The sequence below is a fragment of the Populus euphratica genome, unplaced genomic scaffold, assembly GCF_000495115.2.
Source record: "Populus euphratica unplaced genomic scaffold, PopEup_1.0 scaffold22.1, whole genome shotgun sequence".
In the NCBI taxonomy this organism is placed as follows: Eukaryota; Viridiplantae; Streptophyta; class Magnoliopsida; order Malpighiales; family Salicaceae; genus Populus; species Populus euphratica.
In genome coordinates this window covers 1,574,167-1,601,166 of record NW_011499863.1, presented here as the reverse complement: position 1 = coordinate 1,601,166, position 27,000 = coordinate 1,574,167, and the positions used below count along the sequence as shown (strand labels likewise).

The 27,000-nt window shown below is 35.8% G+C and overlaps 2 protein-coding genes, 1 long non-coding RNA gene and 1 pseudogene across 3 annotated transcripts; 1 reads left to right on the top strand and 3 right to left on the bottom strand.

The window, feature by feature from the left end:
* Positions 1-863: 863 nt before the first annotated feature.
* LOC105125587 (pleiotropic drug resistance protein 2-like) lies at positions 864-9,278 on the bottom strand (annotated as a pseudogene).
* Positions 9,279-11,408: 2,130 nt separating this feature from the next.
* Positions 11,409-16,430, bottom strand: LOC105125483 (Enhancer of polycomb-like transcription factor protein). The gene is made up of 4 exons (XM_011025946.1): positions 14,868-16,430; positions 13,228-14,550; positions 12,226-12,340; positions 11,409-11,893 (listed from the first exon to the last, which is right to left on the bottom strand). The coding sequence occupies exons 1-4, from the start codon at positions 15,519-15,521 to the stop codon at positions 11,658-11,660; spliced, it is 2,328 nt and encodes a 775-aa protein (XP_011024248.1). The 5' UTR covers positions 15,522-16,430; the 3' UTR covers positions 11,409-11,657.
* A 3,632-nt stretch (positions 16,431-20,062) lies between these two features.
* Positions 20,063-20,810, bottom strand: LOC105125484 (uncharacterized). The gene is made up of 2 exons (XR_842248.1): positions 20,590-20,810; positions 20,063-20,419 (listed from the first exon to the last, which is right to left on the bottom strand). It is a non-coding gene; the product is annotated as an uncharacterized LOC105125484 (long non-coding RNA).
* Positions 20,811-23,481: 2,671 nt separating this feature from the next.
* Positions 23,482-26,812, top strand: LOC105125481 (alkaline/neutral invertase CINV2-like). The gene is made up of 5 exons (XM_011025944.1): positions 23,482-23,697; positions 24,397-25,243; positions 25,357-25,525; positions 25,622-25,833; positions 26,315-26,812. The coding sequence occupies exons 2-5, from the start codon at positions 24,494-24,496 to the stop codon at positions 26,810-26,812; spliced, it is 1,629 nt and encodes a 542-aa protein (XP_011024246.1). The 5' UTR covers positions 23,482-23,697; positions 24,397-24,493.
* The last annotated feature ends 188 nt before the right edge of the window (positions 26,813-27,000 follow it).

Here is a 27,000-nt window from a genome sequence, read left to right as displayed (position 1 = left end):
TCTTACAGAATTTGCTATAATTTGTGGAGTATGAAATGCGTTGGATTAGAACCGTTCCCTTTCTCAAAAAAGAGAAGTTTAGGGCCTGCTCAGTTGCGGAAGACTCATTCTTGAGTGCATCTTTAAGTTCTGTGTCTTTTCCTGTCTTATCTTCTCACTCTGTTGTTGTTCCTTTGGCAGCAAATAACCTTACACATTACATCATATCCAACAAAGTTGGACTGAACTTGGATAGCTTGATTCATGTCTCTTTCTTTATCTTTTCGCTGATTTATATAAATGTGGAGTATACACAGGTCTAGGGCTACCACAGCTAATTCCCCACTACTTCAAGGATTAGCCGTGAGAGATCATGCCAGTTCAATTTGAGCCAAGTAGGCCCTGCCCTTTTTACCACACGAAGGAGAGAGAGTGGCTATCCGATGGTAGGAGTTGCACCCATGACTTGGAATGCCACGGGTCCACTGCTTAACCCCGCTCCTAAACCCTTCGGTGGTACCCATTTCTTTAGGATGAACGTGGTAGTGTGACGTGAACTGTATTTCAGAAATTTACGAGTCAATTTGTAAATCATCATATCAATACAAGTCGATCAATTTTTATTAAAATAATGTTTTCTTTCTTAAAATTAACCTGAATTGAATAAAATTAAATATAATTTGGTGAATAAAAAAATATAATTGAGTTAAATAAATTTTACCATATAAATATCTTTTTTAGTTTAATTTAAAATCCAGTTTAGATTAAACTTTAAATTATAGAATTTTTAGATCAACGGATTGGCCAGGATAAATTTAATAACTTTGGTTTTCACTGTCTTCCAAATGTCAGAAAGAAAATAAGAAGTTTAAAGCACAAGATGGTAGAAGAAAATTGCTGAAGCTTGTAAATAAACAGTAAAATTCTTGTTCTGCATTCAATGAAATTTATTAAAGAACAATAGATTAGGACTTCCATTATTAATGAAAATACAAGACATGAAGAAATAAAAAATTTAAGGGAGACAAGCGAATTAGCAAGCCACTGATAAATTTGTCCAGATTTCAGACACGACAGAGTCTGCAAGATTCTTTCGAGACTCTCTCTGCTATCTTCTTTGGAAGTTGAGGTACTTGATTCCGTAGGCAAAGGTAAACAAGAAGAGTAAGACAAAACCGATATGGGCGGCTGCAACGGCTCCGAGGAAGTCATATTCAAATCCTATGTTGCCTTAAGAAGCACATTTACTGGGTTGGACTGTCATCCGGTACCTCGATTAGTTTTTTTAGGTCGCCCACCTGAGAGGTTGGCCATAGATTGTCCAAGAGACTGGAGAAGCGCAGTAGTACCACCTCCACCAGATAGGAATTTGCTGCAAACTAGAGTTGTCAGGTTTCAGTTTTTTTTTTACAATATCCTAAAGGCATTAGGAATAAGAACTACGTAAAAATTCATCGGTAAAACACACTGTTCTGGGGGCGAGGAATCCAGACAACAGGTGGCAGCAATTTGGTGGCCTGGAGTGAGAGCGACAAGCACCATCCCGTAAAAAGTGAGGTACATGAAGGCAGTGAATATGAAGAAATAGAACCACAAGAAGTTCTTAATTTCCCATGAGAACTCAATCTTCACGTAGAGCAATATACTGTAGAACCACAAGAAGTTCTTAATTTCCCATGAGAACTCAATCTTCACGTAGAGCAATATACTGTAGACCACAGTTTGGATTGCAACATAAATTCCCTCTATGGCAACCTGCAAGGCACAAGATAGGATCGATTATCCATTTATGAACGTTTTCTGGTGTCCGCAAAAATTACACCAAAGTTTTAGCTTATTTTACCTGAGCAAATGCACAAGGCAGTTCGGAGTACATTCCAGCTGCTCTTTCACGGTAGAAGACTGTTATTTCTATCGACACGATTGACATTACTGAGGAAGTGTTGGTGGCTCCGAGGAAAATGACAGCAGAATACATTGCTCCAAGCAAATTGAACAGGTCTTGTTACATGTGTCCGTTGACTAGAGTTTGCAAGTGCTTAAGATGGATTCAAATATTAACATTGACAGAAATCACATTCCTAGTGCCTATCCATAGAAAACATGGCTCCATTTTCCCAAAAGAAAAATTCGGTCTATAGTCCTTCAGAAACTGTGCAGAATACAGCAACCTGACTAGCTAACGGCAAGTTTATGATGTTCTTTCAATAAGCTTTTATTTTTATTTTCCAAAAATCTCTATAAGGTTTTGAAAAAGCATTTTGTTTCTTGTCATCAATGAGAATTAACAGTAAGAAGAGAATCAAATATTACACAACTTACATCTTTTGCCCTTGGTTCCAGAAAATAAGTCCAAATATAAGACCAATAGCCACTGTCATGAACAATCGCATGGCATTATATCGTGGGTTCTTCCAATAAGACCATTTCTGTTTCAAGAAGCATGCCTTGCATTGTGTAAAGAAATCCTGCGAGTATTGCGTTGGAAAGTAAAGTTCCTCAGATCCTGTTACTGGAATGCTTAGTTTTTCAATTAGTTCATGATTTGACTGTTTCAGAAAGGAAATAAACTATAAGCAATGGTCATAGTTGAGAACTAATTTAAGGAACATTGAAAGGGAGAATAAGGGAAAAAAACAAAGAGGCAGAGATTGACAGGAAAGCATGAGTTAGTAGTACGAGATTCTTACCGGTAGAGTTCAGATTTTGCATACATTTCTGCAAAGTCTACATTAAGCTGAGTTTCAACTGCAGTTGAACTGATTTCCAGCATCCATGTAGCAGGATTATAACCATCTTTGATCTTAGGAACCTCTGGTACAGCCTGAAAGATGTTGTAGATTTTAAGTACTAGAAAACTTGTAAAAGATTTTAACATTTGAGAAGCAATACTCACTTCAAAGTTCAAAGTATTCTATGAGCCTGTGAGACTCGCGACCAAGGGTTCCTGCATAAATGATTTGTCCTCCTCTCTTCATCAGTAATAGCTGCAGAAGGTAAAGTGACAAAAAATAAACATGAAGCGTCGTTGCTTCAAAAAAAACCAGCAGAATCAGTATATTGAATGACCAAAACATATGACAAATTGAAATAACTCATCAAAAGCTTCGAAAATATCTATGCTTGGTGAAGAGTTCAGAATAAAGTTCGGCCTGTATCTACTGTAACTGTACGCATAACAATTGCGGCAGCTCTAGCATCAAGGCCTGATGTTGGCTCGTCCATGAAGATGACGGATGGATTAGCAACCAATTCTAATGCTATAGTGAGTCACTTTCTCCGCACACTCGACAAACCATCTATTCCGGGAAGTCCTACCATGGATTCCGTAGTGGGTTCAGCTCAACCAAATCCATGACTTCCTCAACAAACATCTGTAGCACAAAAGATGAAAACCTGATGATCAATATTTATGGAGGATGCAGAAATAGCCATATGCATCAGAACTAAAGCGAATAGCTAATACTATGGAATGAAATGCAATTTTCATGAAGAAAAAATACCTTTGTTGTATCCTCTTTAATTTCCTTGGCGAGACGCAACCAAGCAGAGTACAGGAGGGATTCATAGACGGTTACATACGGAGAATGGATATCATTCTGCTCACAGTAACCGCTAACCCGAGCAAAAGTTTCTTGCTTCTTTGGATACCCAGAAATGCTGTTACTTCTTTCAATGTACCCTCCAGTTTTCCGACCAGCAAGAACATCCACCGAAGTTGTCTTTCCAGCACCACTTACACGTTACACCAACCAACGCTGTTAGAACACCGGGCCTGAAAACACCACTAACATCACGTAACAGCTCTTCAATTCCTTTCATTTTCATTTCCTGATTGAAAAAAAAACCCAGATTTCATTATTATCAACAAAAATTTCACAATCTACTTGAATGATGAACTTCTCAATAAAAATTAAAAGGACATTTCATGAATGTTCTTTCATGATTTTTATATTTTCTGTTCTAAGTGATAGTGCAAAATAGATTAGAGATATACTTACCACAGGCACATCAACATAGTAATTCACATGATTAAATGCAAGTGACAAGGGCTGGAAGGGCAACACCATTCCTAGTTGCTTAGGCGCTTGCTCTGCAACTGCAAATGATAAGCACAAAAATGATTAAGATAGCAGTTTTGCCACACTGATTGAATAGAAATCTTTCTTGAACATGATCATGTAGAAGTTATGCATTGATAGTAAACTTATGAGTCAACCATATGGTCTTGAGTAGTGGAGATCAAGAAAAAAAAATTATTGGTGACATGGGATGAAGAGAAACAGCAGGTTTCTTTGCAGAAAGCTGTTGAAGTACAGTACAGTCTAGTTATTGAGTTTTATTGTTAAGAAGTGAACCTTCAGAGAATTGGGCAGCAGATGCTGGAGTCATTTCTAAGGCCTTTGCTGTTAGCCTGTTCGCTTTCCAGTTGAGGATGACTTCTTCGTAGTCTCATCCTCTTCCAGAGAAATGGTTTTAGAATCTCCCAGAGCTGCATTATTTTCAAAAATTTATTAAAGTCAATATTAAGCTTGCGTAGACAAAATGAAGATCAGTATCAGAGTTGATGGCTTACAATCCAAATAAGTCAGTGCTGCTACAAAAAGGACATTAAAAACCAGAGCAAATCCTCGAAGTACCCCAATCGAAATCCAATACCAATATCCTTCCATGAACATGCCTCTCATTTTCAGAAAATGCTTTGTCATGATTTGGCTGCAGCAAGGAAAGACCACCTTAGTTCAGATAACAAGAAACTAAGGCACCATGGAACAATAAATTCATTATCAAACATTGTTAAGAAGTCTTACCACACTCCATCATTCGTCGAGAAACTCTTTGAGGACTATGGCTTTCTGTCCATGCATCATGTGAGAAATATGGTAGCCCCAGCTCATCCAGGGTCCAATATTATCTGCAAAATGGTGTAATTTTTTTTTTTTCATATATGTCATAAATCTTAGCGTATGCAACTACTAGAAATAGAAAATGTACACAGACTTACTTCCTTCAGCAGTAAGATACAGAAGTGTAATTAGCAAAAGGAAAAATCATTGTCCTTTGGAAACGATGAATCCACCGAGGACAAAAACTACCAGCAGTGTAAAGGTGCCAAGGGTGCTTGACACAACTTCTGTTCTTCCAACAGCAGCAATGAAATGGAAGAGCAACAGAGCCATCTGATGCAAACTGTAGAAAGCTAGAAATTGTTTGAAAAACCTTAAAATTTGAAAATATGTGTTAATGAACATGACCAACACATTAAAACAGCTCAGTTACACATCCAAAATTATTGAAAGACAGTAGTCCCTGCACGTACCTGCTAACAGCAGGAGCTAAGCCAATGGTTTAATATGTGAGCAAAATCCATATCGAAGACCCTAACAAGGAGGCAGGGATCCTCAGCGGATATATTGGTAATGCAAAAGCCCATGCTAGATAGAACTTGAAATCCCCTTGTTTGAAAAATACAGGAAGCCGAGTCATAGTCATCGCCATCTCTGCCATCCCATTAAACATAACATTAATGAGACAAAACAACAGTGCACCATAATATTTTCTTCCTTCTTGAGCAGTGCCAACTGTCATTTCAGTTCTTAAGAACCACTCTCTCAAAAAGCATGCCTTAAAGAGTTCCTTGTTGGAGATTCCATGCTCATCTTTCACTAGTGCAGCAGGATGGGCTGTAGATTTATCATAGGGAATTCCAAGTTTTTCGGAGACTTTTTGGCCTGTGTAGAAAGACTTGAAGCAATTCACAAGCTCAAGTGTCGATACATATCGATAAGGTCCGTTCCTTTTGCTCCAGTACTGCTCTTTCTTTTATGTTATCTCTTGCAAGAAATCTGCAACTTCTTTCTGGGCACTTGAAACCAACACTTTCGAATAATTCAAGTGCATCCTCACGTGGACGTTGGTACACAATCTGACCTTCTGAGAGTAAAATTGTCACGACATCATTTCCGAAAAGGATGAGAAGAAATAAACCTTTGAGTTAAGATTGTATTTTGGTTATATATAATTATGTTATTTAATTTTAATTTTGAATTAACTGGAGTTTTGAAGATTTCATTATGGATTTGATTGATAAATTTGTTAGAATATTATAAGTTAATTATTATGAGTAATAGTTTATTTAATTAATTTGAAAATTTTTGAATAAAATGATAGTTTTGAACTATCATTTGTTTAAATAAAAATTTTAAGATAATAATTTTAATATATTAATAAGTAACGAAAAATCTAGGTTTAAGGTTTAAAATAATAAAATTTCAGTTTCATCTTTTAATTTATAAGAACTACAGTTTAGTCCCTTAACTTTAGAAAAATTATAATTTGATCCCTAAAGCAAATTTTGAGATTTTGGACAGAATTAAGGATAAATTATAGGTAAAATTTCAATATAATTATTAATTTATAACATTTTAAATTTGGTTCTCTAATTGATAAAATTATATTTTAACTCCTAAAAACCTGATAAAATCTTATATTGATTCCTAACTGTAATTTGTATTAACTATTATATTAAGATAATAAATTTATATTATGAAATTATTTATTTTATTATCCTGCAAAAAAAATTATTTTATTTATATAGTTGGAAAAGTTTATATGTTTATATGGGATAATCTTTTACTACAAGTTGATGATTTTTTTGACTAACTAAGATTCAGATATGATATGTATGAAGACTAATATTATTTTTTCAATTATTCATCAAAAATAAAATTATAGCTAGGGACCAACTTGTAAATTTATCATATTTTTAGGGGTTAAATTGTAATTTTATTCAATTAGAGGGCCTAAGTGAAAATATCATAAAATTATAATTACACTGAGATTCTTTTCATTATTCATCCTAAATTCTGTCCAGAATATTGAAATCTGCTTAAGGGATCAGATTGTAATTTCCCTAAAGTTTAGGGATGGAAGTGTAATTTTCACAAACTGAGGGACTAAACTGAAATTTCATCATCTTCAACCTCAAACCCAGATTTTTCCTATAGCTCACCTACTTATCTATTAAAATTTCTAACTCAAATTTATCATTTAAACAAACCATAACCCAAAATCGTTATTTTCACCCAAAATCTTTAAAAATCAACTAAATAAACTATTACCTATAATAATTAACCCATAATATTCCAATCAATTTATTAATTAAATTCAAAATAAAATTTTCAAAACCCTAATCCTCAACAAATTCAAAATCAAAGTTAAATAACATAATTATAGATAACCAAAATGTTAATTTTAACTTAGGGGTTTATTTCTTCTAACCATTTTCTCTTTACATAGTCTGTCCTTCTCTTCTTCATTCTTTCCCTCTCACGGTTTCCTCTCTCAAAAATTCAGATTTCTTCCTTTTTATTTATTTATATGTATCAAGTTATTTGTTCAATTACCACAATATTTTTTAAGGGCCAAGGGCAAGGGCATTGTTGACTTTTCCACTCTTTCTCTATTGTATTAAAATATTACGAAAATAATGTCATCGAAAAGGCCATACGTCTCTGGTGCAGGTTGCTGAAGAGAAATTATCATGGTAACATCCAGGATATGAACCATTTGCCGCATAAATTTGACAATTTGGGAAGTGGTCGAACTGTCCAGACCAGTTGATATCTCTTCCATGAAAAGAGCTTTTGCTGGTCCAACCAACATCTCTCCTGTGGTAATTACACGCTTCTTTTGTCCGCCGGATATACCTCTTCTCATACCATCATCACCCACCATAATATCAGCACAGATATCTAGTCCAAGAATCTGTTGCAGCAACCTTAATCAGTAAAGCTCCAGATTCCTGAACTATATAGTAAATGGTAGACAGTAACTGCAAGTGAAGTTAACAAACCTTGAGAACATTTTCTGTAACTAGACTTGCTTCCTGCCCTGCCACTGCTGTCGCCTTCATGAATGCATCTATCTCAGGATCTGGTTTTATGCCCGCTTCCTTTTCTCTCCTTCACAACTCTGCGAACAATTCATATCTAGCCCCGACTCCCAAACAGCGCCCTGAAAAATCCAACGTCTCTTTGTCTGTCATCTCTCCGTGATGACGATCATGCTGGCTTACATAAGCACATGTTTTCTGAGGAACGAACTCGTACAATTCATGTCCACTGTAGGTGACTTTTCCTGATACCTGAACAGAAAGTTACACGAGACTAAGCCAGAATTCTGGACTTAAATCTTACATTGATAGTTCATCCAGAATTGCTAACACAAGTAAGAGACTAGAAGTGGAAGCAGAAACACGGCCTGAGCTCCTTATCCGTCTTTTCCTGAAAGTGCCTGCAGCAATGTAGTTTTGCCTGATCGTGGAGGTCCTAGAAGTAGGGTCATTCTGAGGAAACACGAAATAACATAAACTGAATGAATTATCTACAAAGTTCAGGCAAGCTTTATGAAGATTCAATTAGTCCAAACTATTTCAATACAGATTCATTATAGAGAGAACCAACATGAATCTGCTAATAACTAATAAACAGTAATACTGTGAAATCACATAGATGTACCTCATTGGTTTTACGATTCCGCTCGCATCATGGAGAATGTTGACTACTCTTTTATTAGATGGGAAAAGTCTCAAAAATCCCAAAAGTCCCTAATCATTACAGAAGTTTGAAAACAAATTTATCTATCAGAACAAGATGTAATTAAATAAAATGCAGTAAGTGCACATCTATAGCATAATGAATTCACTCTTTACTCTTAAGAACCTTTTTTTCTGAATGCTCTACATGATTAGAATAAATTATGTTGTCTGCGGAAATAATTAAAATGACAGGAGGAACCGCCTCTATTTTGATCTTGGCAACATTCACCAGAGTTTTGAAGTGTCCTGGTTCCACTACATGCGTCTCCTTCAACCAACAAATGCTCGAACCGGACTTCAATCTTAGGAGTGTCGATTCCCATCCTGTTTAAACAAGTCAAGGTTTTCAACAAAAGAAAAATTATTTATACTGGAAATATCATAAACAAGAGTAACCATTGAGGAAGAAAGAGCTTGACCTATCAGTCCTTTCCCTCACCCTACGAAGAAATAGCTCATTACCCTCTTCAGCAATCAAGGTAGGCAGTCTCTCGATTGCAGCCCATCTAAGCTCCTCCTCATCTTCCTCTCTCCCACTCTTTTGAAACACGTCTCCTTGATTGACCCACACCTAGCGATTACTCGCTGAGGCCCAGTTCCTTTTACTCGCAGATGATAAACTCCTCATGCTCGGTGACCTTGTGCTCAGTGACCTCATTGACCTTGCAAGGTCATGGCTACCAACAAAAGCCTCAGCCATGGTTTAAAATCTGTACTCTCAAGCTATTACAAACAGCAAGATTCCTTTGAACTATACCAAGTTTGTTATTGTGCAAGGAGAACTTAAACATATGAAATTTTCAAGACTTAGCAAATCCTGAAGCAAACCACTTGAACAATGCTTCGGTTATATTTGGAGGTGATGATCATGTAAAAAACGGTGATGATGGGTTGATTTCGGAAGGCGTGGTTTGTATCGGTGAAGAAGATTGCAGGAAAGGCAAGATAGTGACAGAAAAGAGTATGAGGGAGTTACAAGAAAGCTGAAAGATTCTGCACAAAAGGTATCCGCCATTTTCTCAAGTAACAAAAGGATGGGATTATTACATATTTTTCTATTCCATGTCGTTGTATCCTAGGAAATCAAGACAGATTCCTCGTCTTCTGACAACAATGATATGTACCTTTGCTTGTCTTTGAGTCCCATGACTGGAAACTTCGTGCCCTCTTAGTTGACAACTAGAATTCCAAAGGGATTGGCGTATCCTCCAACACTTAAATCACTTATCATTAAAGTTTCACTTGTCTAAATCCTAGCCATTAGCATTAATACAAAGCAGGAATCTACCTATAACTGGTGAAGGATATGAGCAGCAAACTCCAATATCAACCCTTTTTTGGTTGTCTTTCAGGAAACCCACAACCAGAAACCCCATTTTCTCACTTTGACAACCAAACTAAGAATCTAAGACAGCCTTCACTGGGTACTTGGCAACTCAAAAATAAAATAAAAATGCATGCCCTGAAGACTCCTTGCTTGTCATTGTGGCAAACATGAGCCAAGCATCAAATTATGTAAACTCATGATCATCATGATATAATTAAGACCTGGCTGGTGTATAAGAATTGACGATTAAAGATACAAAACAAAAGCTATTGGACAGTCCTGGTTCTTGGCCCAACCAGCATGGAACATGATGTAAAATAAACATGTATGGACGCAAATCTTTGTCGATTGTATGACAAGAAATCAACCCCTCATACGCGACAAGCAGCTCGTCCACTAACCTTGGACTTGAAAGAGTTTTATTTATTTATTTATTACAATTAATTTATCCTAGCTCGCTAGATTTCATACATTGAACATATGTTCAATGGGTCTGTTTTGGTTAAATTATGGAATTCATAAAAAAAAATATTTTTCATGTCCTTAACTTGAAAAATTGCGCTTAAAACTCTCAAGTCCAAACCTCTAAAAATATTCCCTTTTGAAACTTTGGTTAGTCGTCCAACTGTTTAATCTATCTCATGACCAATTCCAATGTTTACCCTAATACCTAGATAGCCCTAACGTATGGCCCAAAAATTGACACAATATAGACTCAGGTAGTGGACGTGTTGGTAGAAGTAGACGGTGATTTTTGTGCAAGGCAAAAACATCATCACAAGGCCTGTGAAAACACTCACATGATAGGCTTTCAGGACACTAAAATGGACCGTTGGCTACAAGGTCCATCAAAAGCAAAAGCACAGTGACTCCACTGGTTCTTCAAAACAGGATTCCATTTTCATTTTTATCTTTTGTTTTTTTAGCTTCCAAGTACCTCAAGTTTATCTCACAACATATCATGAGTAGAACCAACTACGATCCACGTTATGTCCCGGTAAGCTCCAGCCAATATCAGATTGCAGCAAATGGTCGCGATCAGGGTGGCACGAACTCCAAGAAACGTTGAACAAACCATCAAAAGGGGTCATGATGATTCACCTAACCGGAGCCTATTCTTCGACGCGTGTATGGCTAATATCCCTGTATGCTGTCTACGCGACAACAGCACCAGGGATCGCAATTCAAGCCTTGACCACAAGCCCATAACTCGCGTTCACTAGCTTAGTTGACAGGATCAAAGCAGAAACTTGAAATGAAAAAAGTGGTGTTGACAGAAAGGGTCCTTTTCACCATGTGTGACTTCATGTTTCTCAGGTTCAATGTCGCAAGCATAAACAGAGACCAGAAAGCATCAACAAAGTATCATAGCGATCAATATGGGACGAGAGACTCACCTGGCTAAATTGTGAATAAAAAATGCATCCGTGGAGCATGGAGCAATCAGGGTAATGAAAAATGCATATTTCTTGACAAATATGCCAAAGATAAGAGATTCGCCAGTAAGGTAAAAAACACTTCCTGTAAATTTCTCTTTTTTTTTAATTTTTTCCAAGGACATCAACCAAATTCCCTTGTAAAAACATTTGGCGTGAGGTTTACAGATGATACAGAATGTACATTCAATCAAAATCTATACAAAATTACAATACTTAGGGTTGTCCTCCAAAGGCATCAAAAACAGCAATGGGGCTGCAGTCCTTCCCGTAGTAATTATTGGTTCAACTCAATTAGTAGTAGCAACATTACCAATCAATCACATAAGTGGGTGACAGCAACATCAGTTGAACTGAAAACATGAGCAGCTTCAGCAATTTTAAGTGCCATTGCAGCTTTATAGGTTGCCAAATCTGCATTCTTCATGAGCAACTGAGCCCTTCTACGCTTGAGGATGGCAGCTTCCAAAGATCTCTTCACTGAGTTTTCAGCTTCTTCGATTTTATGCATGGCATTATATCCTTCCAAAGCATCTTGTTCAGCAGCCATTGCTGTTCAGCAATAGAATTACAGATGATAAAATGTTAGTTTATGATAAATGACAGTGAAGCGGGAAGCAAACCATACAGAGTGTAGATACTGAACAAAAATAATTATAAAATACAATTAATAAAAAAAAAGAATAAACCTGAGAGCCGGACTACAGTAATGGCCAGGACAAGAATCAGTAAAATACATCACTAGAAAATAACTTTTTTATTCAAATTCCTGGGTATCATTTGGTATGAAAATTCTCAACACATGCATACTTGACTAAGAAATAGAGTAGATTTAGAGATGCGTTAACTAGATTAAAAAAATTCTAAAAGTAGAGAGATCTTACCTGGCAATAGACTTGGTTGTTTGCCTCTTCCAAATTGACTGGGAGGTCGTTTGAATGACCTTCTCTTACGCAGAACAGGTTTTGGAATCACTGGGGTTTTCTTAGCTTGATGCCCCTGGTAGCAAGGACCATTAATTTTGATCAGATTAGCCAATATAGACCATTACCAGACACCATTAGCATGCATGTAAAACAATAAATACTGCAGGAGAGAAGAATGAGAAAGTGAACAGGAACTGACATGGAATTTAAAGTTCCATCTAAATGACATGAAAAACAACTAGCAAGAATGTCACGGTAATTTTACATCAACACACCGGGAAATTAACTTTTCACAACAAGCAGGTGGTTCAGGTTCTTGTAGCCACGTCAAAGTTGATGGGTAGTTAATTGTAAGAAGGCAGAAAACGTGTCACAACATTATCTTAATTGAAATCATTTATTTACCATTCCTTTCATTTTTTTCACCCAAATGATGAATACTATAGCTAAATGAATATCTTTCCAGCCTATTAGCAATGCGATTGATGCCATAGTTGTGGCAATGGGTTATTTGAAATAAAAGCTGGGTGCTTTTACAGATAAATGTTTTCTTACTATGGTTATTATGATGGAAAATTTTCACAAAGTTGCATTTTTGGTAACTCATAATCAGTTGAAATCAGAAGCAAATATTAGCAATACAAAAAATGCACTGAACAGTATTGAAAATTCTATAGCCATGCCAAGCTAGCCCCTCAAATGGCTAAAACATGATTCACCGAAGCAAAAAAAGTCGAGGAAAAATAATAATCATGCGTGTATGTTGAGTGTGAGAGAGAGATAATGATAAGGTAGGTTCATGAATTTTTTTTGAAACTCAATCTGTACTTGATGCAAAATTTACTTTAAAGATGTTACTGAGAGGTGAAATGACGGGATATTCAATTCAAACTGCACATATCAAAGACTACTGTTATTCAATTCCAACTGCAGATAAGTGAGACATAACAAAACATTTACCTGGAAAACTCGGAGCAACGGTGAACATTTCTGTTTCCGTTTTTTCATCCAGTAACTATACACAGCTTCAGCCACTTCCCTCCTACCAAAATCCTTACAGTACTTTGCTGCTGCATTCTCATCAGTGAAGTCATCTGGATTGCAGTAATATGACTTCTCAAGAGCATCAATCAATAACTCGAAGTTATCCTCTGAAAGAGGATCAGATTCTGCTAAAAAGTCATTATTATACTTCTTAAGCCATTCCTCATCTTCAGAATCCATGTCATAACTTGCAGTGCTCCTCGCCAAAGCTCTAGCTACCTCATCATTTCTCGAAGAGATGTAAGCATATGGTCTAAAAAAGGGAGCACCGCCACCATTCTCATAGCCTAACACTTCTCGTACTCCAGGCACAGAAATGACCTTGGAAACAGAAACCGGAACATTGCAATCAGAGCATTCCTTGTACAATTCCTTGAAAATGAACCAGTCCTGTCGATTAGGGAATTCTAGCTTCCAATTGTCATCCCCAGTCCAAATTATATCATGAGTGAAACGGTTGGAAGCACAAGTCCTCATACTTTTCTGTGCCAGATGGGTGTATCGGGTTAACCCATCTTTCTTCACCACGAGCACCCACTCCCTTGAACCAGTGAATTCAAACATGACAGTGGCCCCTTCTATCCTGTAACATCTGTCTGATTCGGAAACCAGTATATTTGCAGAGCAGCTAGACATATTCATGTCCTTCTTCACTCCAACTGCAGCAGAATTCATCTCTTTGATGTTTGCTGCATGGCTACTTCGAATTGACCTTCTAAGTTTGTTCTTAGACACAACAGAAGAGAAAGGTATACCTTTTCTCCTACTACTAATCAAATCAGAAACCAACGCACCACTAGCTTTGTGCAGGCCAGCCATGGCAGAATTTCTAGGTCTCCCTCTCCTGAGTGAGCTCCTTCTTTTCTGAATACCACGGGAATTTAACCCATTTCTGTACTGGGTGCTTCGACCAGCTAACTTGGAAGCTCTAACAGATGGATGTACAACTGCCTTACTCCCAGAATTATCAATTTCAGGCACAGCTGTAATTTTCAGAGCAAAATCTGTTTTCATGGTGGTGCATGATTGATCTCCTTTACTTCCGCTCATCATTAAATCATCATCCTCATCCAACGAGTTATTTACAGGTATGGGAGACAGAAATTTAAACCTAACAAACAAACTGAGGTGCATGTGCACAAAACACGAAGGAATTGAAGAAAAATCCACAGAAAACATTGGCAGAAGCTGCCTGGTCCCAAAAAACTTGCAAATTCCAGTTCTATCAGCACAAAGATCCTGGAAGAAAAATTTAGAAAGGGAGAGGAGGTGAGAGCAATGTCAGGTAAGTATATATCATTCAAATTTAAAATACCGATCAAAACCTAAATTCAAAAACTTTCTTTTAACAACAAACTAAGCTAAAAGTCACTTATATTAAGCCGGATAAAATGAGCAGAGAGAATTGACACTTTCTCCTTCAAATGGTGGACATAACCGAACAAAAGACAGCCGTTATATAAAAAGAACCGACACTCACCCGCATATATATAAAAAGAAACAACTATACAACTTGGGCAGCATACAGCCATTCTATAAAATGAACAAACACTTACCCGCGCAAAATGAAGTCCATTCGAGGCAAAAACACTGCTGATTGGCTCCGACAAGAGAAAATCAGCAAGTTCAGAAAGGCTCAAATTGACCCTCTTAGTATACCTCAAAACCGAACTCAAAAAACAAGACAGCCCATTACTACTACTAGAACTAAAATCCTCAACTAAAACAACAAGCTCAGGAGTACACACAAGACTCCCCGAACTCTCATCATCCAGACCCCTTCGCTGCCTACGTGAAAACTGAATCCCAAACTTCTTATCCTCCGAATCTTCACTCTTTTCACCACCAAGTCTCTTCCTTTTCCTCCTATAAACAATCCCAAACTTCTTCTCACTCTTGACCCTCTTAATTCTATTAGGCGCTGCAATGGCAATAACAACACCAAGATCTTTCTTCAGTTTATCGTCATGGGCCCACCCACTATTCTCCTTGTACTTCAGATCACTATTTTTATTTTGATTCTTCGTCTGATAGTTGTTGTCATTCTTGATTATAGTGTGGTACCACTCGTCGCCATCATTGCTTCTCCTGAGCTTGCCATCACCAGATTCCTGCCATAAACGCCGCCCAGACCTCAACACCCTAGCCCCATCAACTCCCTTAATTACCCCAAACACCCTCGTCGTCCTCCGCAACCCCACCGACGGCATTCTCACCGTTCGGCCCCTGTTCAGACCTACCCTAGTCTCGATCTTCTCGCTCCTCAACTCACGGAGTTACCCCGAGTCAACTCACCACCGATTCACAAAATTCACTCAGTACTCTACTGGTAAAAAAAGAAAGTTCCGGTTCTCCTTGCGACAAGGTTCACGGTCCGGATAAGGAGGAGAAAGGAGCAGAAACGTCCATGGGGGCGCTCTACTCGCTCAGATCTAAGAACAGTCGACTCACTGTGGTCTAAAAGAAACAGGGTTAACTCAGACTTGACTCGGAATCAGACCCCCACACGTAAGTAGCAGACAGCATGGTCTCAAAAACAAACAACATCGTACCCAAAAATTAAAATTAAACAAAAAAACCGATTCAGATTCACAAAACATAAAAAGCCCACAAACAACCCCAAAAAAAATTCTAAAAATTTCGGAGAAAACAAGAAGATATCTTGAAAACAAAAGATGAGGGGTCTCTTTACAAAGAGAGAAGAAAAGAAGGGTTTTCTTTAAAGAGATTGAATCTTTCTTGAAAATAAAAGAGACTCACGTAAATCCTGTTGTTTTGTTGCGGTTATTGATGGTGGTGTTTGCTTGAGGGGGAGAGAGAGGGCATTTGTGAGTGTTTCTTTCTATCTCCTGGTGGGGGCTGGCTAGGGTTTATGACTGAGAAAGAAAGAAACATGAGGGAGGGAACCAACTCACCGACTTATCACTGCCGTTGGATTGAGAGATGGATGGTCGAGATTTGTTTTAAGGATCCGGATTGTTTGGTCCGAACCATTCGATGGGTTCCGGTATTTAGAGAGAGAAGAGGAGTTTTATAGCGGAGATGATATTTTGGGATTCATGATGAAATGACTTGAATGTCCTTGATGTTGTGGATGGTTTGAGAGGGAAATGAAAAAATTCATAGACTTAGATCCCAGCCATTAGACGTCTGTGAAGAGGGTTACGCATTTAGCATTTACAATTAAAATTGCTTAAAAAATTTTTAATTTTTTAATTTTATATTAATTCTTTCTGTTTTTATATGTATTAATATGAAAAATAAAATAAAAAATATTATTTCAATACATTTTCAAATAATAACATTTTATTAAGAAACAATAATACCAAATAAGCTTTCAATCTACATATTTATTATTATTATTTATATTGATATGATTGAATTTAATCGAACTAGATTATTAAAAGTTTTAAAAAGAAATTGGATTGATATTTTTTTATTCAAGTTAAAATTTAATTTGGATTAGTGTTAGATTATAGATTGTAAATTGTTTGGGTCATCTTTTCTAATCAAGGCAGCTAAGAAATGGAGTTTTCAAAGGGTGAGAGGTCAATTAAGACGAGAAATACTCCCATGAATTTGAAAGTAAAAAGGAACAGGGTGGGAGGTTTCACAGTAGTAAGAGCCCATCTATTTACGTATTGCATCGCATCGCATAAAAAATAGAGAAAATTACCTTATATAATTTAGTTGCATTTATATTTACTTTTCATGTTTTTTAAAATTATAATCTATTCATAGATTTTACTATATGAATTGTTTATATATTAAATTATTAACATAAACTATAATTTTTCAAATCCCAAAAGGAATGAATAAAAACAATTAAAAGAGTAATCCTTCTTAAAGAATATAAAATACACGGTGCACAGCTTACAGTAAAACAGACGCTACTTGGATAATGATGAAGGGAGTGTGAGAGCGAGGGAAGGGGTAAATAGTAATTTTGGGTTTAAAAGCAATAACTCTACCAACCATACGATGAAATGAACCCACCCAGGGTTCCTTTGTGAACATCGCCGCGCATTTTTAAATTTTTTTATTTTTTAAAAATTAATTTTTTTATTTTTAGATCATTTTAATATATTAAAAATAAAAATAAATTTTAAAAAACAAAATATATTATTTAAATATATTTTTAAATAAAATATACTTTAAAAAAACTGCCTCTGGAACCCAGGAACCTGTAAAGGAAGCCGGTCCTTGCAAATTAGGACACCTTTTAAGATCAAATAGGTCAACCAGATAATTTAATTTAGGAGTCAAAAGCTAACAGTACAGGAGTAGCAGTGGCATCCTCTGGTTGGTGCTCTTTCATGGGAGAAAAGGATGATGTAATGATTTATGTCTTGTTGTGGAACAGTAAATTGTTGTCTTAAAAGAAACGATAACAAAGAAAATGATTTGTTCCACTTACAAAAAATAAAAATCACGATTTACTGCAGTGAGTAAAATTAAGAGGAGCAGGAAAATACTGTGTGTGCAGAAGCAATGGATTTGTGTCGCTCTTATGGAAGGTGCCGAGCCGTTTCCAAAGTCACCGTCACGGAGAAACTTGCGGCGGTGACTTACGGAGCACCCCTTCCACCCTAAGATATGGCTAGTGGTTTGACGAGAGCAACAGAGCATGGCATTAGTCATCAAGCATTAACTAATCATAATTGCCTAATCTAATCTTCTCCGACAATTTATTAAAGCAACACAACAACGTTGATTTCTTCTCGCCCATTTGAGTGTTTATTTCTGCTTTACAATTTGTATTTAAATGTAATTTTTAAATTGTTTTCGTAGAAAAAATCAACAAATTAGTATTTTTTTAACTATTTTTTTTAAAAGTTAATGTGCTGATATAAAAAACCTTGAAAATAACCGGTGAACAACATCATGCACCCGTAACAAACAAACAAATGTTTTTATACTATTTTAATCTTAATATCATCTATATAAGTTATATTTTTTTGTTATATTTAAGATTAGACAAGTATCATGTTCATGTAGCATAAAGTTTTCAATGAGATATATATTTTGATCCTTAATAGTTTTTTTTAATAAATTATTTACTTACAAAAAAAAACCCTCAAATAAAACTATTGTTATCACCGTACTTTACAATAAATATGTTTACTTCCTAAATTAAATTTTGACAATCAAATCATAAACTAAATCAAAATTACTGAGACAATTTTAGATGGGTGATAATTTGATAGTTGTCTAAATATGAACCCAACCATGAATGCTACCCAGCCACAGCCACAGCCACGACAGTCTAAAAAATTCTCTCTACTTTCTCCTTTTGATGAATACAATGGACTAAGACAAATCAAGGTGGTGCGGACCATGCAATGAGAATTTTTAAAAAACTGAAGAGAAGGATATCTAAATTTCCTCCCATGCTTCCCTCAGAATCCAATACAGATTTATTTATTTTTTAGTTGAAAAAGAAACAAGAATCTAACACACAATGGAGAAGGTTAAATTTGCACTAGATATGATGATTTTTTTCTCTTTTTGCATGATCCAACCTACCTTAAAGGATAGGTGGCAAATCAGTGTCTCGCCTCCAAAGGGTCAAAATTGACCCTAAACCAAAAAGGTCTACTTCATCTAAGGATTTAGGTAAATTCAATACACTGAGATGCCAAAAAATGTTAAGACAGTGAATAAGAAATGTTTGAGATTTATAGACATCACAAAATCTATAATATAAGAAACAATTTCACCCTAAAATACATCTACTGGTTTGACACCAAGTCATCAAGCATTAGCTCATCTTAATTGTGTAGTCTAATCTTCACCAGCAATCCATTAAAACAACACAACCATGTTGATTTCTTTTCCAGCATGTTATATAAGTGTTTGTTTTCGAGTTATAATCTGTTTTTTAAAGTATTTTTTAAATTATTTTTCATTTAAAAATGCATTAAATTAATGACATTTATTTGTAATGTAAGCTTTTACGCATCCTTTTATTTGATTTATTTCAAAGGGTTTTATACTATTTTTATCTTAACATCATCCATGTAAGTTATATTTTTGTCATTATTAAAAATGACAAGTATCATGTTCACGTAGCATAAAATTTACATTGATATACGTTTTGATCCTTGATAGTTTTAAAATTTTATTTATTTATTTACAAAAATCCTTAATTAGAAGTATTTTTATCATCATATTTTACAGTAATATATAATATAATTCCTAAATTATTTTTTAACAAATAAATCCTTACATATCAAATTATAAACTAGATCAAAATTAGTCTAGCAATTTTAAATGGGTGGATAATTTAGTAGTCGTCTACATGACATGCTTCCCCTTTTTGACAAAGCTTCTATTATATGGACCCAACCATACAGATTACCCAGCCACAACCACAGCAGTCTAGACAACTCTTTCTCTTTTCTTTTTTTGATGAACATAATGGACCAAGACAAATCAAGGTGGTGCGGACCATGCGGTGAGAATTTTCAAAAAACAAAAAATGTGAGAAGGGCATCTAAATTTTCTCCCATGCTTCCCACAGAATCGAATACAGATTTTTTTCTAGTTGAAAAAGAAACAAGAATCTAACACACAATGGAGAATGTTAAATTTGCACTATATATGATGATTTTTCTCTCTTTTTGCATGATTCAACCTACCTTAAAAGTTAGTTGGCACATCAGTGCCTCGCCTCCAAAGGATCAAACTTGGCCCTAAACCAAAAAGGTTGACTTCATCTAAGGATTTAGGTAAATTCAATGTACTGAGATGCAAAAAACATTAAGACAGTGAATAAAAAATATATAAGATCTGTAAACAGCACAAAATCTATGATATAAGAAACATACTGCATTTACTCATTTTACCTCAATGCAAGGGAAAGAAAGACTAGGGCTTGTTAAGAGACTTGGACACTTTACCTTGGTGCTGTGGAAAGAAAGACCAAGACTTGGACTTGTTAACTGCATGTGTGCATGTCAAATTACAGTAACCTCCCAATAGCATTGCACCGGCAAGAAAATTGCCACTATGGATCCACGCCTATGAGATTGCCCGGTGTACACACTAGAGCAGAAATAATTCCAAATCCGCATTTTGCTCTTCAAAGATTTTACATAATGCTGCTCTGTGTTTTCTCAACAAATCAAATATCTGGATTCAATTCAATATTGATCAAGGAATTTCCCTCGAACAAGAATCTACAGTGATTAAGTCAATAAAGTTTTAAGTATGAGCTTATATCTGCTAGTATCACATAGCTAATTGCAACAGAAGATAGAGTATCCGTCAACTTACCTAGCACAAGAAGTCGACGGGGATGAGAGGCCATGTAAAGTGAAAGCACTCGCCGAATCTAATGGGCACATTTGACCCATTTCATTATTGCAGATGAAAGCTAATGAGGTCATCAACGAAATAAATCATGAGCTTCCTCCAGATGTTTCCAACTACAACAGGCAGCACTTCAGCTTGATCAGCTATAATTGTCTAAAAAATCTGAATGAGTGAGGTGATATTTTGATCGCCCTGTAAATAATAAATAAGGTTTGTATCCCAAGTCCTAACCAAATCATTGGCTTATATTCATAACCATCCATAATGAAATCAGAGGGCATTTAGTTCTACATTATACCTAATATCTAGCCTTCCAGCGATGGTTCGTGAACATGGCACCCATCTTATTGAAATAAGCTCAAGTATGCAAATCTAAAAACGATGTCCTGTGTCTTAACATGCTAAATATAGGGCACGACACCCAATAACCATCAACCGTCATGAACATAAGCAAGAAAGAAGAGCATGAACTATTTTAGGATATTCAAGCGCCACAGTCAGCAGTAGTGGTCCTGCACGTGCATGTGCTACTAAAAGCAGAATGAAACGACTCGGACCCTTTTCTCTTCCCCTGTACCAAGTTGAAAAGCACGGAGCAAGACTGAGATAGAACCCAAAATGTTCTTTAACACAAACAAAGACCTTGATCAAGGATTCCCCCTTTCAGACCACTCCATCAACGACACTTCAACAAAGAAATCACTTCCAACTTGACAGAACATCAATTTTAGAAGCTTTCTTAACTTACATTAAACACCCATTTGTCAACTCCAAAGTGTAACTTAAATCCCAGGTAGCTCTGACCCATTCCCCAAGCATTTTTCGCGCTATAACTTATTTTCCGATCAATCAAAACTTACTTAACCACAAAATTCGCTGTAACATCCACAATAATCAAATCCTTTATGACAACTAAGCTCCTATGCCATTCGGTATCATCCACGACTCCTTATCAAACAAATCGACAAGTTCACAACTTTAACAAACCCAAATCCAGAATTACAATCAAATTCAAGAAACCAAACACGTGCATCGAACTTGACATAGATTTTCACTGACAGCATTGAAGCTGGTAGAAATCAAGCTATACATGCCTCACACCATCCAAGATCAATAAAACATCACTGTGTCATCAATTTTTCCATAAAATAAATCAGATTATCTTGATGCTTCAAGTTTCAACATCAACCCACATTGAATTTCACACAATCTTCCAAAAACAGATAAGAACATAAGGCAGTAATAAAATTACTAAACAACTGTAAAAAAGTCTAACCTTGAGCTTCCCAATTGGCAAAATCCTGCATATGAGAATTGAAAATGCAGGAGAAAGAGTCTGTTTTGGCTTAGCTTCTGATGTTTGAAGGTCAAGAAGCAGCAATCCATTCAAGCAATGAAGAAAGGTTCGAGGTTTGACAACTTTTTTTACAGTGAACATGAGTTCTATGAGGAAGAGGGAAGCAATCAAATGTAGAGAGAGAAGAGAGGCTTCGACTTTCGATTATGAATTTTTATTCCATGAATTGCGTTTCAACGGCATTTTTAATTTTTTTTTTAATATATTAGAGTTAAAAATAATTTTTAAAAAATAAAAAAATATTCTTATTTTGATATATTTATAAAAAAATTAAAAAAATATTATTATATTCTTCAACATCCCTGTAATTTATAATGCACCTTTATTTTTTAAAAATAAATTTTATTTATGTTTATAGTCAAATATTCATGAATGAGTTCTGGAATAATTCATATTAATTTTTTATTAAACACAAGCTTATAGTTTAAAATTCAGGTTATAAATTAAATAGGTTTATCTAAATTGGCTCCAATTAATTTAAATCAAAAGGTTTTAAAAAAATGAAACAAAATCAGTTTTAAAAAATATAAAATTAAATTGATTTTTTATGAGATGGTTAACTTTTATATAATTTAATTTAGATAAAATAGATTCAACCATTGAATTAACAAGTGATGTTTGATCGAGTTTAATAAAACTTATTTAGAAAAGTATTAATGGATTAAACTCTTGGTTCAATTTATAAGATAAAAATATTCAAATTGTTTATTAAAAAAAATAACGATTCATTAAAAAAGCAGCGATGCCATTGCCAGCTTGTCGTTGCAATAGCATGTCTGGACCGTTTACACACCACATTAATGAAACTCGCTTACCAACATGCATGCAATAATAATGGTATTTAAACAACTCGTAATGTTTTTCTTATTCAATTTATTTTTTCAAGGGGGTTTCTCAGTGCAAATAATAATAATAATAATAATAATAATAATAATGTAGTGGGCTTGTGAAGGCCTGGATTGGCTAGTCAACAGACCACCAACGAGCCTGTAGCCATGGTTTTTTTGGTTGGACCACATGAAGATTTCGACTGCACGCGCGGAGGGAATGCAAGTGGCAGGACAAATGACGAGAACCAGGCGTTCGCCCTCAACCATAATTCTCAAACTCTGAAAAAATCTGGTTCATTGGATCTATTAATCATTAAAAATCTAATTGAATTTTAATATTTTTATAATTTAATTTAAAATCTAATCTCGGCTCATTTCCAAACTGTCAAAATATTTAAATCTAGATTAAATGAATTGAATTATTTAAAATCAAATTGAATTTTAATATTTTTATAATTTAATTCAAAATTCAATCCCAGTTCGATTTCTCGAGGATTTTTCTTTTCCTCTAAGGTAATAAAAAATTTAAATTAATTATCCTCAATTACTATAATTAAAAAATGATATAATTTATACAGTTAAAATAATTCATAATCAGTTGCTTCAATTATTGATTCTTAAAATAACGAGGAAAAAAAATCTTAAAATTAACTAACTAATAAGTAACGGACAAGAAAGAAACGGAGGTTGGAGAACTATATAAGATTTTCTCAGCCGGGCTCAAGTTTACACGAACAACGTAAACATTAAACAACCACACAAAGGATTTGACAGTGATTGCTTTCTCTCTCTTGTTTTTAAGCCAAAAGAGAGATATTGCAACATCAAAAAGCAGAAAACTCTCGTGCAATTAATTTATTCATTAGCTACAATTTTTTATTGGTAAGCACTTGTTTGATAATTGTCTGTGCATGTTCTGCTATCTGGGTTTGGATTGTTGCCTTGTTCTCATACTTGCTTTTGTATTTCTTGATCATGAACTGCTAAAAAGGCGAAGACCCATTAAAGTTTAAGCTCGTTTTTGCGGTTGTTGAGATTGATTACGTTTAAATATTGATCATTTTGTACGAATTTTGATTCAAGTTTGAATCTTTATATGAGTTTGGTGGAGATGGTTTTGTTTGAGTTATGGGTGAGGTAGAATTATGGTTTTTTGGTGGATTTTAGAGAGGTTCATTGTGATTTTTTTATTTATTCTTATTATTGTAATGGACAAATGGAATGCTTGGAAGGACACCCTTTTTTTAATTTACATGGTTGGTTCCTTTAGAAAACTTGGGGAAGAAACAAGATAATGAAACTTTCCTCGGATCACTATGTCTGGGTTTCAAAATGAAAAAAGAAAAGAAAAGGAAAGGGTATATTCAGCCGAGGTTGGTTTAAGTTTGTAGGATACTTTTTGCTATTGAGGATAAGGTACTGATGCCATGTAAAGTTCAAGTCTTTTCCCTTGTATGATGCATGTGTTTTAAGATTTTGATGCATGTATTTTAAGATTTTAATGCTAGTTTTGAATTGACGATGGCTGAAATGATAACTATTGCATCACCAGAACACTTTCTAACTTAGTTTATCATCCAGGTATCTCGAGTCAAAGCTGGGTTCTGAGACTCATCCTGATCAAAGGGATTTTAGGTCCAGTGAAGATTATTAATTTTATTTGATAAGCATATTGTTGATGGCAACTAAAGAGGCAATCCTGCAAGTTCTATCCGGGGCTGGTCCTTGCTTTTTTAGTTCTGACCCTTGTTTTCGCAGTTCAGATTTGACATTCTCTTCTAAACTCCACATAAAACGTGTAAAGAAAAGGGCCTCATGGTGTATGAAAATGTTCAAATGTTCGAATGTTCTGCAGAATGGTATAGGAAACCACTGGTTTAAGGGATTAGGTGATAGAGATCGGTCTGTGAATGCAACGATCAACAGATTGCAGCTTCTGAGGTGCAAAGGCCCTCAGGCAGAAAGAGTTAGTGGTGTAACTGAAGGAGGAAATGGAACATGGTTTGTAGATGGTGCAAATACATTAAACCTGAACGGGGTGGCATCTGGTGAACGCACTGACTGTTTTGGAGCTTGGGATGCTCAGCAGTTGACACCGGAAAAGGAGGGTTTTGCATCTAAAGGTGCCCTAAACCAGGAAAAGGAGAGTTTGGCAACTAATGGTGTGGTAGGAACAGGTAGAGATGCCTCTCCCAAGGTCAGTGTAGATCCTATTGAGGAAGAAGCATGGGAGCTGCTGCGGAATTCTATGGTTTATTATTGTGGCAGTCCTATTGGAACGATTGCTGCCAATGATCCTACCAGTTCCAGTGTGTTAAATTATGACCAGGTCTTCATTAGAGACTTCATACCTTCTGGCATTGCTTTTCTTTTGAAGGGAGAATATGATATTGTCCGGAACTTCCTCCTTCATACACTTCAGTTGCAGGTAATTTAATCATTGATTGTGCTAGCCCTTTTTTTAGCTGTGGGAAGCAGTCATTTTAAGAGCTTCCTTTTTTGTTTGCTATCTGATTTTCTATAATGACTCCTTTATTGCAGAGTTGGGAGAAAACAATGGACTGTCACAGTCCTGGACAGGGATTGATGCCTGCTAGTTTCAAGGTGCGCACAGTTCGTTTGGATGGTGATGATGATTTTGCAACGGAGGAGGTATTGGATCCTGACTTTGGAGAGGCAGCAATTGGACGTGTTGCACCAGTTGATTCTGGTAAATTAAATTTCTCACCATCGATTTTCCATTGAAGATCAGGTGTTTGATTGCTGACATTGCTGAAATTTTCTTATGTTATCATGCCAATATTAGGATTATGGTGGATTATTTTATTACGTGCATATGGGAAATGCTCTGGTGACCTCTCACTTCAGGAGAGGATTGATGTGCAGACTGGAATTAAGATGATTCTGAGGCTATGTCTTGCTGATGGTTTTGATATGTTTCCAACATTGTTGGTGACAGATGGTTCTTGCATGATAGATCGCCGTATGGGAATTCATGGGCACCCTCTAGAAATTCAGGTGATCAATTATTGAGCGGTTTTCAGATCATTTAGAAGAGTTTTTTTATGTTAAAATAGCCAGTAATCCATGGAGCAAGGGAGGTTCAATGAAAGAAGGGTCCCTGTGGGAAATTTGGATGTTGCCCCTTTTTTTGTCAGGAGATTGTACAAATAGATGTCTTGAACCAATTCTGAAATTATGGAATCAGGATATGTTGACAAAATCAGGAGCAAGAGTTTGTAGGATTTAGTTGGTTGAAGCCACTCTTTGGTAAGGCTGTTGGCTTAAATGCTTTTCCAGCAGCGGTTTCAAAGTTCATAAGATGAATTAACTATATGTTCTTGAGTGGTTGAAGGTGCTTGGTTTTCAGTTGAATAGATTAACAATCACCTAGTTCTAATTCTGCCAAGATTTGCTTATATCAGACTGATGAGGATTCTGAGTCTTGGGAGTGGTTTTCCCAATCTAACTTCTGATATGATGTATTTTTCTCTTGTAGGCACTCTTTTATTCCGCCTTACTTTGTGCAAGGGAGATGCTTGCTCCAGAAGATGGATCAGCTGATCTCATCCGAGCTTTGAACAATCGTTTAGTGGCTCTTTCATTCCATATCAGAGAGTATTATTGGATTGATTTAAGAAAACTAAATGAGATTTACCGTTACAAGACCGAAGAGTACTCATATGATGCAGTCAATAAGTTCAACATTTACCCAGATCAGGTTTCTCCCTGGTTGGTGGAATGGATGCCCAACCAAGGAGGCTATCTTATTGGAAACTTGCAGCCAGCTCATATGGATTTCCGATTCTTTTCTCTTGGAAATATATGGTCCATTGTTAGTGGTCTTGCAACAAGAGATCAGTCAAATGCGATATTGGATTTCGTTGAAGCCAAGTGGTCTGATTTGATAGCAGACATGCCATTGAAGATCTGTTATCCTGCTCTTGAAGGTCAGGAGTGGCAGATTATCACTGGAAGTGATCCTAAGAACACGTAATGCCGCTACTTTACAAAAATTGATCTCATTTTTCACTTTCTTTCTAGTTCTTCGAGTCATGAGTTGTTAATTGAATTTTAATATTTTTATAATTTAATTTAAAATCTAATCTCGGCTCATTTCCAAACTGTCAAAATATTTAAATCTAGATTAAATGAATTGAATTATTTAAAATCAAATTGAATTTT